This window comes from Saimiri boliviensis, chromosome 15 (assembly GCF_048565385.1).
Source record: "Saimiri boliviensis isolate mSaiBol1 chromosome 15, mSaiBol1.pri, whole genome shotgun sequence".
NCBI classification, from domain to species: domain Eukaryota; kingdom Metazoa; phylum Chordata; class Mammalia; order Primates; family Cebidae; genus Saimiri; species Saimiri boliviensis.
Genome location: NC_133463.1, coordinates 57,226,857 through 57,245,515, shown reverse-complemented (window position 1 = coordinate 57,245,515; position 18,659 = coordinate 57,226,857). Strand labels below are relative to the sequence as shown.

The 18,659-nt window shown below is 34.2% G+C and overlaps 1 protein-coding gene across 5 annotated transcripts in view; it reads left to right on the top strand.

The window, feature by feature from the left end:
• Positions 1-18,659, top strand: part of ANGPT1 (angiopoietin 1) — a 431,361-nt gene that overhangs the window by 184,293 nt on the left and 228,409 nt on the right. For all 5 annotated transcript variants that reach the window (XM_074387042.1, XM_074387043.1, XM_074387041.1 and 2 more), the window contains exons 5-6: positions 3,974-4,101; positions 12,765-12,866. In XM_074387042.1, the coding sequence (XP_074243143.1) occupies positions 3,974-4,101; positions 12,765-12,866 (230 nt within the window). The remainder of the gene's footprint in view (positions 1-3,973; positions 4,102-12,764; positions 12,867-18,659) is intronic.

Below are 18,659 nucleotides of genomic sequence, written 5' to 3'. Positions count from 1 at the left end.
ATGATCTCACTGTATTACCCAGGTTGGTCTTGAACTCCTGGCATCAAGGGATCCTCCTGCCTCTACCTCCCAAAGCACTGTATTACAGTCATGAGCCATTGCTCTTGGCCCCATCAAGTCTTTTGTATCTATCTGTCTCTTGCGTCATTTACTAAATTTTCCTCGAATTTCTATCTTCTATCTGACTGAATCTCAAGACCTCCTAAAAAACAAAAAAATCACTGGTGCTAGCACTTGCAATATTCAGGAAATTCAAAATTCAGGAGAGGCTAATTCAATGTGATCCTAAATATAATCAGTCAACTATAACTGCTGTGTTGTAATTGGAAGGTGGAAGACAGCAGCATCCACCACTCCCTAGACAGGACTGGCTGGTCTTCCACACTCTACTAGTTGTCCCTTCCATAAGAAGGAGTAACAGTATAATATTACTGTTAACAGTGTTATCATTACCACAACAACTACCATTTCTTGAGTACTTACTATGCTTCACTGTCTTTGCACTGTATTATGTAATTCATATACCCATCTCGAAGGATTTATAACTACCTCACTTTATAGATTAAGGGAAAAAAATTCCAAAAATCAGTCTACCCTTATAGAGGGGCAAGGGTAGATTGTTCAAACTGTAGTATATAATAAAAATATCAAAGGTAAGCTGTGGATGCAGCTTTTATATTGACTTTCTGTGCCTTGCTATTCTAAAATATAGCCTGAATTAACTTTCAGGCATATGTTTGCTAATTGGTAAGTAATTAAAAACAAGTAATCCAATATTTCTGGAAAGAATGACTTCTTTTTTAAAAGAATATGAGTATTTCAATTTTTCAAACATACCAAATTAAATTTCAAGAAAATACATGTTTCAGATATGTTACCGTAAAAACAAAAAATCTATAATATAACCATAATACTAGGTGTACATTTTGATGGTAGAATTCTCGAACCATTTTCCCAAGTATAGAATTTGTATTCATGCTTTTGACAACAAATTTATAGTTTTTGCAAAAATAAGACAATAGCCAACTTTTTCCTTTTTTTTCATTTACTAAACATGTGTGTGAAATAGCTTCTTCCCACACATAGCCCCTTCACCCACATCTTCCTGAAGTGGAAAAGAAAATGGGAGGAGAGATGGCAGACAAATGGGAAGGGAATGTGTTATCCATACATAACTAAAAAGGGGAGGGCAGGATGTGGTATATGCAAGAGAAACAATTTCTCCATGGATAAATGACTTTCTCTCTCTCAAAAGAGAAAAATGGGTTTACCTTTGGGCTCCTGCTGACCACATCTTCCTGTGTTTTCTGTCCTCTCAAGTAATCATAAATTTTAGTTGGTATTTCTTTACATCTCCTTTTTTCTGGGCATCTAATTTGGTTACTTTCAACTTTCCAACAGAAGAAAGGATGCAGTAGGTAACATTTAAAAATTTTATTTCCCTTAAGGTCACTGTGTAAAGGATAACTGCGTAAATCATTCCTGTTCAGAAACTAATAATGTAATTTTAGGTATCTAAAGAGGGCTACAGACAGCGTACTGAAAATACTTTAACTTTTTGTCAAATTTCAAGTTTCTTTCTAAACAACATTCTATGTCTTCAGATTTTTATATTGTATCTCTTACCATATCTTACCTATCAAGTATCTACAGACATAAGAAAAACTTCTATGAAAAGAAATGATAGGCCAGGTGCAGTGGCTCATGCTATAATCCCAGCACTTTGGGAGGATGAGGCAGAATTATTATTATAAGTGAACTAGAGGTTTTTGGGTTTTCTGCATACCACCAAGCTAGCTTGAGGCTTTGGTCATGCTAAAACCCAACTGTCCTAAATCTGTCAGTATGCCCTTGCCAAACTCACAGGAAAAGAGTGCCCTTAATAGCTCAAATTCCAATTCTAAATTTGGATTCTAAATGGAACCCAGAATTAAAACATATAACAGGAGATGATAAATGGTTGATAAAACATAAAAATATGCTTAACTTCTCTCAAAATAAAGTGAAGTGGAAATTAAAACTACACCAGGACACTACTGTTGAGTATTATAGAGGCAATGATTAAAAATATTCCTAAAAACAATTTTGAATACTCTATAGGAAAACAGACATGCTTACATATTATTGACAGGGGCATAAATTGGATACTTTGAGATACAACTGTTTTCTAGAAAGATTTCAGGAAGTGGCATGGCTGTATTTTACTCTAAAATAAAATCTTGGAAACAAAAAAAAAAAAAAAAATTTTATTTTGATTTAGAAACATAGCAGTCCTCAAAGTTAGAATAAATGAACACCAGTAAACTATATCAATGCTCTTGAAATGGATACCTTTGTATAAGCCATTGACATCCTCGTTGTCATTAAAGACAGCTTTTGAGCAAGCATTTATATATGCATCTTTAAATTGCTATTTGCATATATTCTGTGCAGTACTTCTTCACTATTATATGAATCTATAGCTTTCTAGTTAATTTATTCTGTGTTGATATGGCAATTGTGATGGTGATATTTAGATGTAATTATTGGTATAATCCATTAAAACCATTAGAGCAGACATGAGCTACATAGAAAATCATGTTATTAAGTGCTTTAGTACTATTATTTTGTTATGGCAACATATCAGACATAAGTATTTCATTTTCTTGAAACATAATTTAGTATTTTTAAAAATCTGAGTAATTTATATTGAAATAGTAATTCGTTCCACAAAGATTGGACTGCGCAATACTTATAAGTTATTAAACATTAGGCAATGAAAGGCCGGTATTTAGTATGAAGCCCAGTAATAAGTCGGGCCTGGATTTTAGATTTTTAGATCATTTAAAATCAGTGTAAAAGTTTTGATTCATAATTTACCTTTGGTATTTTATTATAAAAGAATATTACAACTCAATGTGATTGAAAGTAGATATTTATTAAGTGATAGAAAACTTTAAGGGTAAGATTACAAAATAGTCTTAATTTCTAGAAAAATATTAAATGAAAACAATTACTAAAATAATATATAACAGAAAATATTAAATCATAAATATTTTATAAATATATATCTTTAGCTAAGAATTATGAATTATGGGTTATTTTATATTTTTATTTCATTGGTATGAACTTAATAATGGATAAAGCTCAGTAAATAAAATAAGTTTTCCTCAGTAGAGATAATCTCTATTAATAGACTGCCTGTCTTCACTTAACTTTTAGCCTTTACTGGAATTCCTCCTCCTATATAACTTAATTTCAAAGTTGTATTCATTTGTTTGTTCTTTTATTTGTGTATCATCTGCCTAATGATTTCACTTCAGGGCATTAAAGAAAGAACAAAGTTCGGTTACATTTTCATTGTAGGTAGTTAAGTTGGGTCATAAACTCCTCTACTCTCCAAATCTAATTATTTTAAGAGTTGTTTATTCTTTTGGTTTTGTTTTGGTTTTTTAGGTAAAAATTTCTAGAAGCTCTTCAATATAAAGTCACAGAAAAACAGTACTACTTGTTTTTAGTGTTTTAAATTTCCATATTGCATTTTTATGTTTGACTTTATCTTCATCTCTTCCTGCTCCAAAAAGTGTATGAGCATTTTTTTAAACTTTCCTGTGAAACATAGGTAAGAATGTTTTAGAAATTTTGCAGGAAACTTGACGTAATTGCTACTAATTGAAGATATTACGTGACAAGGTCATTTGTTCCTTAAGTTGATGTTTTGGAAAGGATACCTAGAAAAATAAGAATTAAGAAATTAAGTAAAATATAAGCATTCAGTTAGAAATTGTTCTACAGCATTTTCTTTTAGATTTTTTTTTTAATTTTGTACGCTACTTCAAAATCTAGTATTGTCTTTATGATTGATTTTTTACTATGTGCAATATTGACATTTATGTGGAGGAAATGAAGACATGCTTAGCTATTATTGGAGTCCATTTGGCTACTAATGGTACTGATATTCACATATTGCAATCTTTTTTTTTTTTTTTTGCAGTTTTACTAAAGGGAGGAAAAAGAGAGGAAGATAAACCATTTAGAGACTGTGCAGATGTATATCAAGCTGGTTTTAATAAAAGTGGAGTCTACACTATTTATATTAATAATATGCCAGAACCCAAAAAGGTAAACCCAGAAGTGTTTGTTTACGAGATGGAAACCAGATCCCAGTAGAATTGCTGGATATTCAGATTGATTTGTGAGCTTGTTAAACTGGAAATATATATAAAGATGCCTGAACTTTTTTCTCCCAGAGATACTCTGTTTCCCAGGTCCATAAAGCATCAAAATTCTATTGTCCGGAAATCCCCAACCCCCATCCCTTTTCTTTCACACCAAATTTTCCATTTATTCCTTGGTATTCCTAGTATGTACCATTGCTCATAAGCATTTGCCTTGTACAGATTTCATGTTGAGGTCATGTCTACCATGAGTGTATGGTAAAGAGTTAGAAGCCATCTTCCAAAGACCCAAGAATCCAGAGAACACGCATCATCCACAAGTCAAATACTGTGGAGAGAGGGAGGAGGCACATGTAACTATTTGCAAATCTCTGCTCCTGTTAGGATAGGAGAAACATTTTCTATCTTCATAATCTTGAAAGAATTTGCTTTCCATATTTACATAAAAGAGTGGGTTGGAGGGTCAGATTCATCAGTATGTTGAACAAGACCTCAAGTAAACTTTGAAGTAAGCAAACACTATCTTCCTGCTGTAACTCTTTTTTATATACTCTCTTCTACCATTTATTCATTAAATCATCCATCTATGCCTTTATTCAATACTATTAAGTGGATGTCATGCATTTGTCAGGAATATAAATATAAAACAAACAGTTTTTAGTGTAATGATGAAGATAGACAAGTATGCAGATAGGTATAAAATGCTGTCAAAGTATAGTGATATAAGCTTTCTGTTTAAAGCAGGGTATATGGGAAGTTTTGAGGTGAGACAGCCAAAGACAGTGAGATTAGGCAAGAACCTTGCTCTTCAGTGTCTACGAGCTTTAGCTAGAAGCCCAGGGTCCCAAGAGGACCACGTGCCCTTGCAAGATAAAACAACTCTCCTCCCCTCATGCCCCCACCTAAATACTTGTCTCATCCCCGTTTCCTCTGGGGCCTGTGCAAATGCTCTTGGAATCTTCTCTGATTGCCTCAGGCAACTTTACATAACTTTCTCACTGCCAGAGTTCTAAAAGGCAGAGACAGTGCTTTTATCTTTGATTTCCTCAAACTTAGCATAGTTTCCGGCACATAGTAGGTCTCAATACATATGTGCTGGAATGAATGAATGAATAAGTGGCCTGCTGATGGCAATATCAACACTTCTATATAGTGCATAGTAAGTCAGTCTAACCTACTTAGTCTTCCTGATTGTTAGTCTCCTTTGATAGGCAAAGGAAATGAATCTTGGAGCCCAGTTTGCCAGATGCCACTTAACTGGCAACATAGGAAGTCTTGACTATAGTCCACACAATTCTATTTTCCTTTCTACCACTGTCCTCTCCCTCTCTCTTGATTTTCATAAGGAATAGTTATTTATGTTAGCTCAAAATGGTTTCTTTTTCCCCTTTGCTGGGACAACATTTTCTTCTTGAAAGATACCTTTGATGCTGTTTACAAGTGGAGTGGGCACAGGAGAGAGGAAAGGCAGGAGGCACTATTCTATACTTTGCTACCTTGGCCATCTACCAAGTGTGGGTTTGCCTGTTTTACATGTTTAGTTTCTGTGCAAGATTTCACTGAATCCCATTGCTTAAACAAGCAAACAAATGAAAAACTGAAATACAATGGCAAGTCTGGGAATGAGGAGATGTGGGTAACTTATTCTAAGGAGGATATCCTAAAATCACACTTAAGCTTAAATTCAGTTCATACACACACACACACACACACACACACACACACACACACACACACACATCATAAACAGACACCACACATACAGCATATGAAATATGTGAGAATTTGTCCAGGAGTGGGAGGTAGAGCTAAAATATATGCTTTATTATTTACCTACAATACTAGTCAAGACCTGAAAGGACCTCTAAATTATTGTCAGTTCCACTATAGCTTATAACCTGACTATAAAAATAAAGTTGACTAAAAATGTTAAGTGAACTTCCAGTCTTCCATTTAGGCTCATAGTGATTCTATGATATACATGAATCTAAAAATAATTTCCAAAGTTTTCAGATCGAGAATATTCACAATTTTAGAATTTTTTTGACTTAATCACCAGAACTACCATGTGACCCTTGGGGAAAGGGGTGCAGTGCAAATACAACTTTAGTCATTCTATGGACTTTAGTTCATATATAACCACAACTACACTCTAGTTTGAAACATTATGCGACGCAAATAGAACACAGGCTATTTGCAGAACCACTGCTCCTGGTAATGTGAAGAAAAAGATCCCGTCTCAATTCATAATCTTGAATAGATTTGCTTTTCATGCTTACATAAAATAGAGTGTTGGAAAATTCAATTCACTCCTTCCATGGCTGTCTCCTGAGTTGGTTTCATCAGGAGAGCAAGATTCAAGCTTACATTTCTACAAAATGATGGATTTTAAATATGATAGATTTGGGGTTCTTCTTGAATAAATAAAACTTAAAATATTAAATTCACAAATGTCAATTATGTACTGGATTAACTTTTGAGATTTAAGTCTAAGAAAAAATAATAACCTGAACAGGTTATCAGTTATATACCCATACATACCCATAAGGAGCAAATTTTATCACTGCTGAATGGCCCCCATGGCTTTTCAGAGAGAAGAAGAAGTTCCCGTGTTACCTGGTCAAGACTATTATTAGATTTAGATTTAGTTTTATTGGAATACTAGCAGAGTGTGGTGGGAAAGGGAGATAACTGAGCTGAAGAGAGAAGGACTTTGGCCTTTTTCTGGACTTAAATGTTTATTCTGTTTTATTATTTCCCTGCTATAACCATAGATTCTCTTATAAGTAGTAACATTGTTCTATAATGAAGATGGGTATTTCAGACTGACATACATACTCATTTTTACAGGTAAAAAATTTAGTGTTAAATCCCCTACTATAATTGCATAGCATAGCACTGGTAAGAACAAATATGGTATGAATTTCCTCAAAAATAATTTAGAGGCTGATTAACACAATAGCTCAAATGTATTGAGCATTTAGTTTGCCAGTCATCCTCTAAGCGCGCACACACACACACACACGCACACACACACACGGCATATACATATGTGTGTGTGTGTATGTGTATCTATCTCATAGAGTTGTTTATATATATGTATATATATATATATATATATATATATACACACACACACACACACACACACACACACAGTCCTTCATTTGCACTTTTCAACAACCCTATGAGATAGATACTCCCATTACACATTATTCCCATTATTCCTATTTTGGAAAAATAACCTGCCCAAAACAAATTATTAGCAGATATTTAACACTGATTTTGAAAAAAGGAATCTAATTTTAGAATACACCTTTTTTAATCAGAGGGTTAAGCAGGATCATTATTTATATTAATGATAATGGAAATTGTATCATTCATAATTTTGAATATGAACCTGTTGCCCCATTGCATGGTAAATGCATGTGTGACATGAGAGCTACACAGGCAAAGGCTTATTTTTAGAAAATTTAGAAAATTAGGTAAGTTGATTCATGTTCTCATTGTAACTCACCTTATTCTCACCATCCTGTAATCTCAGTTTCTTCCATCTTGAAATAATGCATTCTCTTAATCCTATAGAAAGTGCTACCAAAATTCATCTTTAGGGCTTTCACCCTTCTATATAGACTGTGCATTGTAGATAGGAAGTTTGGTTCTACCCCTGTATATGCTTAGCCAAAACATTGCTCATTATGTTTTCAGAAGTTTTGGCAAGGGTAAGAAACTCATGGCAACCTACACAGAGTCAAAAGAGTCAACTATGCATGGTATGCACCAATAATTAAAATAGGTTTATTAAAGAAAAGGGACAAAATTATTAACAGAAACTATTCATCTTATAGTCAGTGTGAGAGTTGCAAGTATAACAGGATTGTAATACCATTAATTGTTCCAACTGATGTTGTTCCATGCCAAAAAAAAAAAAGTCTGTGAAAATTAGAGAAGTGTTATCTTTTCTTTTCAAATGTGGAAGCCAAAGATGGTTTCCTAAAACTAATTATTCAAGCAGATAGAAAATTAGATAAGGTAGTTTCCATATTTACTTTCTGCTTTTATATTATTAATGACTTGTGTTTATTTTCCTTTCTGAATTCCCTTCAATGTATAGTAGTAGTAGAAACAGGACTTTTCCTTTCATTTTATGTTTCCAAAACCAAGTGCCTAGTTTCATCCAAAAAACAAACCATTTAATCATTACTGTACTTATTGTAAAATATTAAAAATTTGATTCTGAATTCATAATTCCTCTAATTCTTGGAAAAGTATTATACCAAATGGGTTAAGCCCTTTTCATTTATGGTTACGGAAAAATAATTAACACTCACAAGTCTAATCATTCCAACTTCTATGCAACATAAAAGCATAAAAACTATGTGAATCAAATTTCCCTTTTTGTTTGGGTTTAAGCCTCTGTATTATGTTAAAGGTGTTTAATGTTTGAAAGCTTTGACCTTGCCTGGGACAGGAGCCAGTTCAATCTTTTCTTGGATAGAGTTAAGCCCAAGTCATATGATTGATAAATGCAATAGGCATAGTTAATTTAGCAGGGTCTTGTCCACAGGAAGGACACTGCCAGATAGCACAGACCACACAATACTGGCAAATGAACTTTCAAGCCTTTCATGTCTCAAATCTTTCTAAAACCTACCATCTATTTTTTTTGAATTTCCCTCATCTGTTAAGCATAGGCTTTTTTTTTTTTTCTGACTAAAAACAATAGGCTTTTGTCTTTGCTAGAGTAGGTCCAACTTCTTAAATATACATATACGTATGTGTATGTGTGTATACATGTATATACATAATACATATAGAAAGGTAGCATTCTCAATGATTAGTGATGCCAATATTTAATAACTAGCACCTAGAAATCATAATTATAAGGACAATTTATTGAACTTCTACATGTTTTGGTTTTGTATATTTTAGATTATTTATATTAAATTGTAAAATTTGTATGCAGTTATATAACTATAGTGTATTAAATTTAAATTATACATATTAAATATTACATTATATACAGTGTATAATGCATAACATAAACATGTATCATGTCATCAGTAATACATGTAAGAGACAGGAGTAGTGACAATGCTTATTAAATGCCAAACACCATTCTCAAAATTCTATATGCATTAACTCATCAAATTCTTAGAAAATATCTAAGTGGTTGGCAGAGAGAGCAGAGGTAGGTTTTAAATCCAGGCAATGTAGTGTTCAAGTCTGTGCTGTTACCCAAGGTGTCATTCAGCTCCATTGTGCCTAGATAGCACAAAGAGCAGCTGTTATCATTGATGTTATTAAGTCTTCGTAAGAATTGGGAAGCATGTATCTACCAGGCGTCCCCAAACTTTTTACACAGGGGGCCAGTTCACTGTCCCTCAGACCGTTGGAGGGCTGCCACATACTGTGCTCCTCTCATTGGCCACCAATGAAAGAGGCGCCCCTTCCTGAAGTGTGGTGGGAGGCCAGATAAATGGCCTTAGGGGGCCGCATGCAGCCCGTGGGCCGTAGTTTGGGGACGCCTGGAACCCCTTAGCCTTTCTGCCCCTCAGCTTCCAGCTTTATAATCTGCCTGGGTAACTTCTATTTCCCAATGGTTTTTTCTCTAGGTCTTTATTTAAGAAGCAGTCTCAGCACATCTGAACATTTACAAGTCACTGGATGCCTCTGTTTAGAAGGAAAGTTGTCTTTTTCAAAAAATTGTGGGTGATTTAAAAACTAACTGCATAGAGTTTTAATAATGTAGGTAATATTAATTTAAAAACTGTACAGTATAGTTTCTTCTATGCACTCTACATTTATAAATGTAGTGATTATTTTCCCTAGGTACATAAGTAGACTTTACAGCTTTGCAAACGCAACTTGGCAAACTTTAGGCAATCAGTGTCCATTAAAAATTTTTTTAAAAAATGGATTAAAAACATTCATTCTGAATTAAGAAGTCAGGGCATGATAAGCATTCAGTTGAGAAACTAGTGACATTAGCTGCTTCTAGCAAAATATTTCCTTGATATTTTCACTTTCTTTTTTTTTATTATTTAAATTTTACCAGTAAACCTCCACTTTGACCAATTCTCTTGAATCACCACCTATGCCCTCTTGAAACGATGTCATCTGATTTTATTCCAATCCTGCATTCTCTCTCACCAAGGTCACTAAAGGCTCCTTCATTCAAATTGAAGTGTATATTTTCTTAATCAGTTCTTTGTTTTATTTTCACTTCTCTGAAACATTTAATTATGACCTCTCCAACTCTAAATCCATCCCTTTCTTTGCATTCCATTAATCACGTTTTCTTATTTTATCTCTCCTATTACATCTCTATTTACTTAACAAATATTCATTTAGTACCTGCTATAGGCTAGGCACACCTCAAGGTACTGGGGATAGCAGTAAATCAAAAGAAATTCCTGCCTACCTAAAGGTTCCTGATGTATTCTGTCTTTCTCAGGTGTTCACCAAAGCCCATTCTTTGGCCCTTCTCACTCCCTGCCACACACATCTGTTTCTGCCTTTCTCTTTACTTGTTTAAGTAATTGCATTTGTTTTCAGGCTATCAACAAATGCTTTTAAGCAGATCATTCCCAATAATTTTGAATTAGGTATATATAGAGTTCAATTATGAATCCAGTTCAAATCAACTTTAAATCCCAGATCCAGAGTTTTTTCTTGGGTATAATCACTGGTAAGTTACTGAACTACTCTAAACCTCAGCATTTTTCAATCTGTAAAATGGAGATAATAATCATACCTACGTCCTACATAGGGGTATGGTGAGAATAAGTTAGAAAACGCATGTAAGGTATTGATATTATATGGTCCTTAACAAGCATGTCATTGTTAATAGCAATTCCTTTCTTACTTATGCTCTTATTCATATTTTTATCCTTGGTCTAGATCATCTCGAACTGCCAAATAAACTTTTTTCTTTGGATGTCTTTACTACCTCAAAGACTAAGATGTCAAAAAGTATGATCATTTTCTTTGCTCATGTTCTCTTTCTTGAATTTCTCATTTAGATTATTGTCTCCGTGATTCTTCAGGTATTAGAGCTGAAAATTGTGAATTTGGTCCCTTAATCCTGTGAAATCAGTCACTATTGAAACTTTGAGATGTTTTGAGTACCTGACCCACATTTTATTTATAATACCCCTAGTTGTAATTGGAAACTGATTCCCAAGAATGCTCATTAAGTAAAAAAAAAATAAGTGAATAAATGAATTAATTAAGGAAGATGAAAGACTAGCTAGAGGTTATTTGAGGACGAAGAGCAGGTACAGAAGAGTTAAATAATTAATGGTGGTGGGTAGCATTGGGAAAGGAATCAAAATTTAAAATGCACAGTCTTAGAGGTGAGTCAATTCCTAGGGCTAATGAAGACATACAGATGTTGTCAAAGTAGGGAGAGAGACCTTGAAAGGACAGTTGTTCTATATCATATGCTCACAAATAGGCATGTATATCTTATACCCTTTCACTCTGAGGAAGTACATGGACAGTTTGTCCTTTGAGTGACATTTCTTGCCACTGTTTTTATACCCTTTTTGTTACTTGTGTTAGAATTGCAGTGCCTCAGGGGAAACACTTGAGGTTTTCCCTCTAATCAAAGCTTAGCTCTGTGTCCACATTGCTTGCTTGCTGCTGCTGCATCATATCCCACCTTTAGTCAGCCTTCAACGTGCTTTAGTATTCAGTTGTTGATGGAATAGTGTTCCCCATAGTCCCTGTTGAATAATCAAGCTGCCACATTCACGGTACATCAACTACAGTGATTGTTCTCTGAAGATAATTCCATTACAGATATGTCTGTCTTCTTGGGAAGACTCTGGGGTAAATGAGTCGACTTCTAAATAAATACCATTGTATTTTGAATAATTAAGATGAGCATAAGTCTTTGTAAGATTTGTATAAATTTTCCACAAGGGAAAGAAATGCTTGTCACCATCCAAAGAGATACAGTATGTCATGTTCTTCTGTTATTGTTCATGACTAAAATACAAGCAAATAATATATTCTCCATAGGCTATGCCACAAATACTGTCTCTAATGTAATACTGAATAATCAAGGATAACATCTATAACATGTACATACATAAGAATTGATATGCAATGAATATATGTAATAGTTAAAACATGATATTTTAACAATTTTGTTTCTTCTTATTGTATTCTCATTTCAATGAATTTAAAATTTTGAAATTCTGAGTCTTGTGTTTTGGCAATCAAATGGTCTATAACTTGGGAAATTTAGTAGTATTTCCAAAACTTTGAACATACGCAAATGCTTATTTCCATTTAAAACAAAGATTTAAAAAAATCTCTTATAGTCTGAAACAAAGACTCTTAAGTTTTAGCTAATAAAAATTTGTGCAAGTAATTTATTTATTCATCATTGATGGAATTTAATCAGAAAAAACTCAAATATGAACCATAGGAAGAAATAATCAATAAGGTATCTAAATTAACATTGTTCAATATAGTAATTTCAGTTTATTTTTTAATCTATAGACCTGCTCACCTTATTTCTATTTTGAAACATGTAGGACATATGTTTTTTAAGGTAGAGGTAATTTTTACTTGACTTTGGTTTCCATTTGTCAGGTATTTTGCAATATGGATGTCAATGGGGGAGGCTGGACTGTAATACAACATCGTGAAGATGGAAGTATAGATTTCCAAAGAGGCTGGAGAGACTATAAAATGGTAAGACGGAAGAATTTACGGTGCTTTTTGGTGTTTTATCTTGAAGTTATCTTCTCCATACTATATGATGAATCTTTGTAATTTTAGGTGGTTTTGAGTTATTTTTGAAATAAAATGATATATTAGTGACATTTCTTTCATTAGACACAAAACACTCATAAATCATTTCCAGTAAATGATTTCCATGTGTGCATCAGAAAGAAAAACGTATCAGTGAAATTATTTGGTGAACTGTTGTGTATTGTCTGGATTTGTTCCTAGTCGAATGAGAGTGGGGGAAGCTAGCATTCAGACCTTCACTGGACATGTGAGCCTGACCAAGGGAGTTGGGCAGGGTTACAGGTTATGGAACAGGATGGATAATAGCAATGGCCTCACCCACATGGCTGGCTAATTGTTGCTGGCTGTTGACTGGAAGCTCCTCCATGTGACCTTTCCATGTCGCTAGGCTAAGCTTCTTTCAGTAAAGTGACCCAGGGTTGTCAGACTTCTTATGTAGCACTTATCATTCTCCAAAGACAGCAGAGGCTTCCAGCCTTTTTTAGTTTTATTAGATCCAGAAATGAAACAGTGTTACTTCCATTGCATTCTGTTGGTTATGGCTGGTCATAAGGGAAGTCCAGATTTAAGGCATGAGGAGTACACAAAGATATGAACTATGAGCCATGCTCATTCACTGGGGTCTGCAAAATAACAGCAGACAGATATCATCATCATCATCATCATCATCATCATCATCATCATCACAGCTCTTTTTTAATGCCAAATATGTCAGACCTATATGTAATTTCTTATCTAATTTTTAATAAAGGCCTATTAGCTAACACGATGCCAATTTTTAAAAGAAACAGAGATGAACAAGGATTGAAATAATCAAAAATCCAGTAATCACATAGTCAGTGCCTACAAAATTAACTATTAAAATCTGCTGACAGAATGTAAATGTGTAGTAATGCAGGTGAATCTATATTTATGGATTCTCATTCTTTTGCATCTAAAACTTTGAGATAATTCTCATCTTGACTTTTTGACAAATTTTCTCTCACCAAGTAGAGGGAAAGGTGGTAGAAATGCTATAAAAGCCTAGGTTCTGTCTTGATATTCCTGTAGACAGTTGTGAAAATTATGGTTGATTTGAATCAGAGTTCACCCATTAATAGGCTCATGGTTGGTCCAATGACAGTAAACAATGGGCTTTGATGAATGAAAGGAGGTTTCTAGGGGTGTTACTGCATCTCCATTTTTATCAGATGCTCAGTTGAACAGTCTGAAAGCATATTTAAAAAGTTTGGATTTATACAAAGTTGGATTCCTGATGTCTTTGTTATACCATAAACTCAAGATGGAAAGGTAGGCTGAAGCCAGCAAGATATAATTCTACAGAGATGATTATAAAATATTTCATCTAGATAAAAAAAAAATACCTAAATCAACTGTGAGAAAATAGGGTAAGGGTGACAAATTGCCTTAAGGACCTAGTATTTGAAAGAGAGATTTATTTGGCTCTGAGCTCATTTTGTATTAAAAAAGATTAATGTACTCAGTTTACATTACTAGTAGTTTGGAGGGGGGCAGAAAAAATGCAGAACTCACTGGTATCTGCCATGATCTAGTTACATCAAAAATATAGTTTCAATTCTAGGGGTTTTCAAACAAGTGAAGTTATCCTAGGAGATACAAACAGGTTGGAGGAATTTGGAAATTACATCTGGAACAGGTGAACACCTGAAGAAGAAAACAATTAGGCATAAACCTGATAGCTATTTTAGCTAACTGGACAGAGATAGGTTACTAGAGTCTGCTTCTTAAAATGTGGTCCAGGGACCAGCAGTATTTTCATCCCGTGGGAACTTATTAGAAACACGAATCTCAAGCTCTGGCCCAGATTTACTGAATTAGAATGTGCATTTGAACACTGCCAGAGAGGGGAGTGCAATAATAAATGGAGGAGTATTCCACCAAGGCAAAATTTAACCAAGTATGAAGAAAACTCTCCAATGGTTAATTCTAACACCAAATGGACTGCCTATTAAGTGTACGCCCTCTCCATCGTCAGCGAAAATTGAAGGTAGAGCATCATCTTTCGGGATTGGCATGTAGAATCGGGATGTTAGGTTAGATTTGAAGGCCTCTTCTGCTGACGTGATTTTAAAACTATATGAGGGATAAAAGATTATCTACATTTGAAAAAAAAGACTTTGAATTATGTTCATATTAACAATTTTAGTCTTCACTCTGCCATTTACAAGAGGAGCGATTTTTAGTAAATCACTTAACCCTCACCTTAGCTTTCTCATTCATTAAAATAGGACAATGATACTATCTCATCTGCCTTACAGGGATGTTTTGAAAATTAGAAATAATATAAGTAAAGCACTTAGGCACACTGAATTTTCAGTGTGTAGTAGTAATTTTTATTATCCAAGATGAAAACATCAAAAACAGCAAAAATTTCACTTAACTATGCCAAAAATACTGTTTTGCAAACTATCTTTACTCATTATTATTTTCACCACTAAAATGTGAGGTGAAGAAGTCATCTGAAAATGAGACTATAGATAGACTCAGGCTAATGTGAAATGCATTATTATTAAAATTAATGATAACAGAAAAATAAATACAAAGTTGTCATCAAGGTGACTTTCCAAAATGGTGACTTGCCAAAATGGTGAATTCTTAACTGTAAACATCTGCTACCTTGGCAAGCTAGGCATGTTAAGTAAGAGATACTGACTTGTTAAATATGGAATCAATTCATGTCTTGTAAGTATTTACCAAATATATCAATTTCTAAGCAATTCTTTTTTTATTATTGGAACAAGACTGAGATTCTTTAATCATCGTGTTTTATGGAGTTTACCCCTTCCCCCTTTTAAAATAAGAAAGACTATCATGCTTTATTCAAACTTGAAACTTTTTTTTTTTTTTTTTTTTAAGACGAAGTCTCACTCTGTTGCCCAGGCTGGAGTGCAGTGGCAGGATCTTGGCTCACTGCAACCTCCGCCTCCCAGGTTCAGGAAATTCTCCTGCCTCAGCCTCCTGAGTAGCTGGGATTACAGGCATGTGCCACCATGCCCAGCTAATTTTTGTATTTTTAATAGAGATGGTTTCAACATGTTGGTCAGGCTTGTCTCGAACTCCTGACCACATGATCCACCCGCCTTGGCCTCCCAAAGTGCTGGGATTAGAGGCGTGAGCCACTGCGCCCAGCCAAAATAGTGAATTCTTAACTATAAACATCTGCTACCTTGGCAAGCTAGGCATGTTAAGTAAGAAATACTGACTTGTTAAGTATGGAATCAATTCATGTCTTGTAAGTATTTACCAAATATATCAATTTCTAAGCAATTCTTTTTTTTATTATTGGAACAAGACTGAGATTCTTTAATCATTGTGTTTTATGGAGTTTACCCCTCCCCCCTTTTAAAATAAGAAAGACTGTCATGCTTTATTCAAACTTGAAACATTTATCAGATGAGTATCAATTTCACATGATCAAAAAATGAGATAAGCTCCAAAATTTTTAAACACTCTGGCTAAAAATGAGGCTGCAGATTTTTTTTAATTGAAAATATTCATCATATGTTACAACATGGTTAAAACACATGGTAGAAAATGTTTTGGTTCTTTCTCTAGAGTTTTTCTTTCACCTAAAGACAAAATAACATGACTCTATCAGGAATGGATATAGACTCCTTATGCCAGTTCTTACCGGTCACACCTACTTCTATTTCCTGCATCCATAGAACTGCCTGCTCACTTCTTCAGCTAAGGGTGTACATCCTTTGGGAGAACAAGAACTTGACATGCCCCAACTCTTCTCCAGTCTTACCAATCTACTATTATATACATTAGGATGCTACATTTATTCCTTGGGCAGTGAATGCAGAAATAAAGTTTTCTTTTTCTTTCCTTTCTGCCTTTCCTCTCTTTTTCCCTTCATTCTGATTGATATGTATGGGCTTCCTCTTGCTTCATAAGATTTCCGTAACAATGTGTTAAAGTTATCAACGCTTGTAATTACAAATCTATGTTACATATTATTATTATTTTTAAACCTCTGTCAATATGAAAAGTTTATCAATTTTTGGATTCTTGACATTGGCTTTAAGCCGGCAAGTCTCTTACCTAAGCTTAGCTTTCACTTAACCTTCCTCAAGAGGAGATTCAGCAAAATCTGGTTTATGGATTTGTAAAGATGTTTGCCTGAAAGAAAAAGTCTGGAGTGGGCTTTTTAGTGAGGCACTTAGGGAAGACATTAACTCCTTCAAGTCATAAGGATACCATTTAGTGGCCTCCAGCAATAACACTTATCAGCAGTACTTTTGCATATAAAGCTCAGTGAAGCTAGGAGTTCCAAATAGTACCCTAAATGGCCTAACTTAATACTGTAGTAGGCAATGACTAATGACCTAGAGACAAACTTGCTTTATTTTGAGAACAATTACCCCCATAAACAGAGCTTCCTATTCATTCAAAAATTTTAGTCTGAGCACCATAACTTCTGGGAGTTCTTTGTTTCTGGAAAGAAGTTGAGGGCACATTTTCAATAATATTTTCACATCTTCACATTAAAAAGAGAAAAATGCATAAGAAATTAAAAATTTTTAAATAAAACATTGTTTCAGTCTTTCTTAGGTTGAGTGTCTCAGCAGTTAAAAGAGATGTACAATTTAACTGCATACGAAAGTGCCTTTGGAAAGCCACAGCTATGTCTTATTTTTTTTTAACAAAAAATAATTTGTATGAAAAAAAGATGAAACCCATGGAATACATGGACTGTGTCTGGTTTCAATTTTGCTTCATCTATAAAAAGTCAGCACTTCCTGTGAGCATTATCAGACAAAACAAAGTACCAGAGACAATTATTTTATTAACTTGGAAAAGCACAAACCAGAATTGAACATTTCTGCAGGTTTTGGCAACAACTAATAAAGGTCGTTCCTCTGCATGTATTTTTTGAGTAAGATGTGCCTTTTAAGGCTGATTTTAAGTCAGCATTAGTTCAGATTAAATTTCAGTCTTTTTTATCCTCTTATTAGAAAACTAGAGAAGGAATAAAATCAATTAACAATGTAGGTGAGTCAGTAAACCAAAATCTTTCAGTTGATTGTGATTGACATCATTAGACATTGCTTTTACGAAAGTACATGACATAGTATCCTTAGATTTTATGCATGAAAAAGAGGAAATTGTAACTGTTTATTCATTCATTGTTGTTTTTTCAATGTTAGCACAAATTATGTATATACTTTCATTTTTATTTTCATAGAAGTTACAGGCTATTGGGGGTAAAATAAGGACCTCTGGCAAACTGCTTTGTGCCATAATGTGTAAACCTATTTCGGAGCATATGCATTGGCTGACTCTGTCTTTTAGGCATGAATATGCATTTTTGAAGGACAGTCACACACACGTAATCAAAATTTGCCTCCCCATATGGACTTCAGTAGGAAGACAGGATTTTACTCCTGCATTTTCCCTGTGTACCACTCACATGGTTCGATTTGATTATTCTTTTAAGTTTGTACTTGGAATATCTATTCCACATCATATTTATGTGGATCTCTATCTTTGGTTCATAGCAGACTTACATGTGCAAACTTTTAAATGTATAGCTCTCTGAGCCGGCACCAGACATACTGAATTCAGAATCTTCATGGGGGACCTAATCATCTATATTTTTTAAAGACCCCGAGTTGTTTTTGATATGCATTCCTGGTTGAAAGCAATTGCCACAACTATTAACTTATTAGTATGGTGTAAGAGCATGAAAATTACCTCTTGTACCTC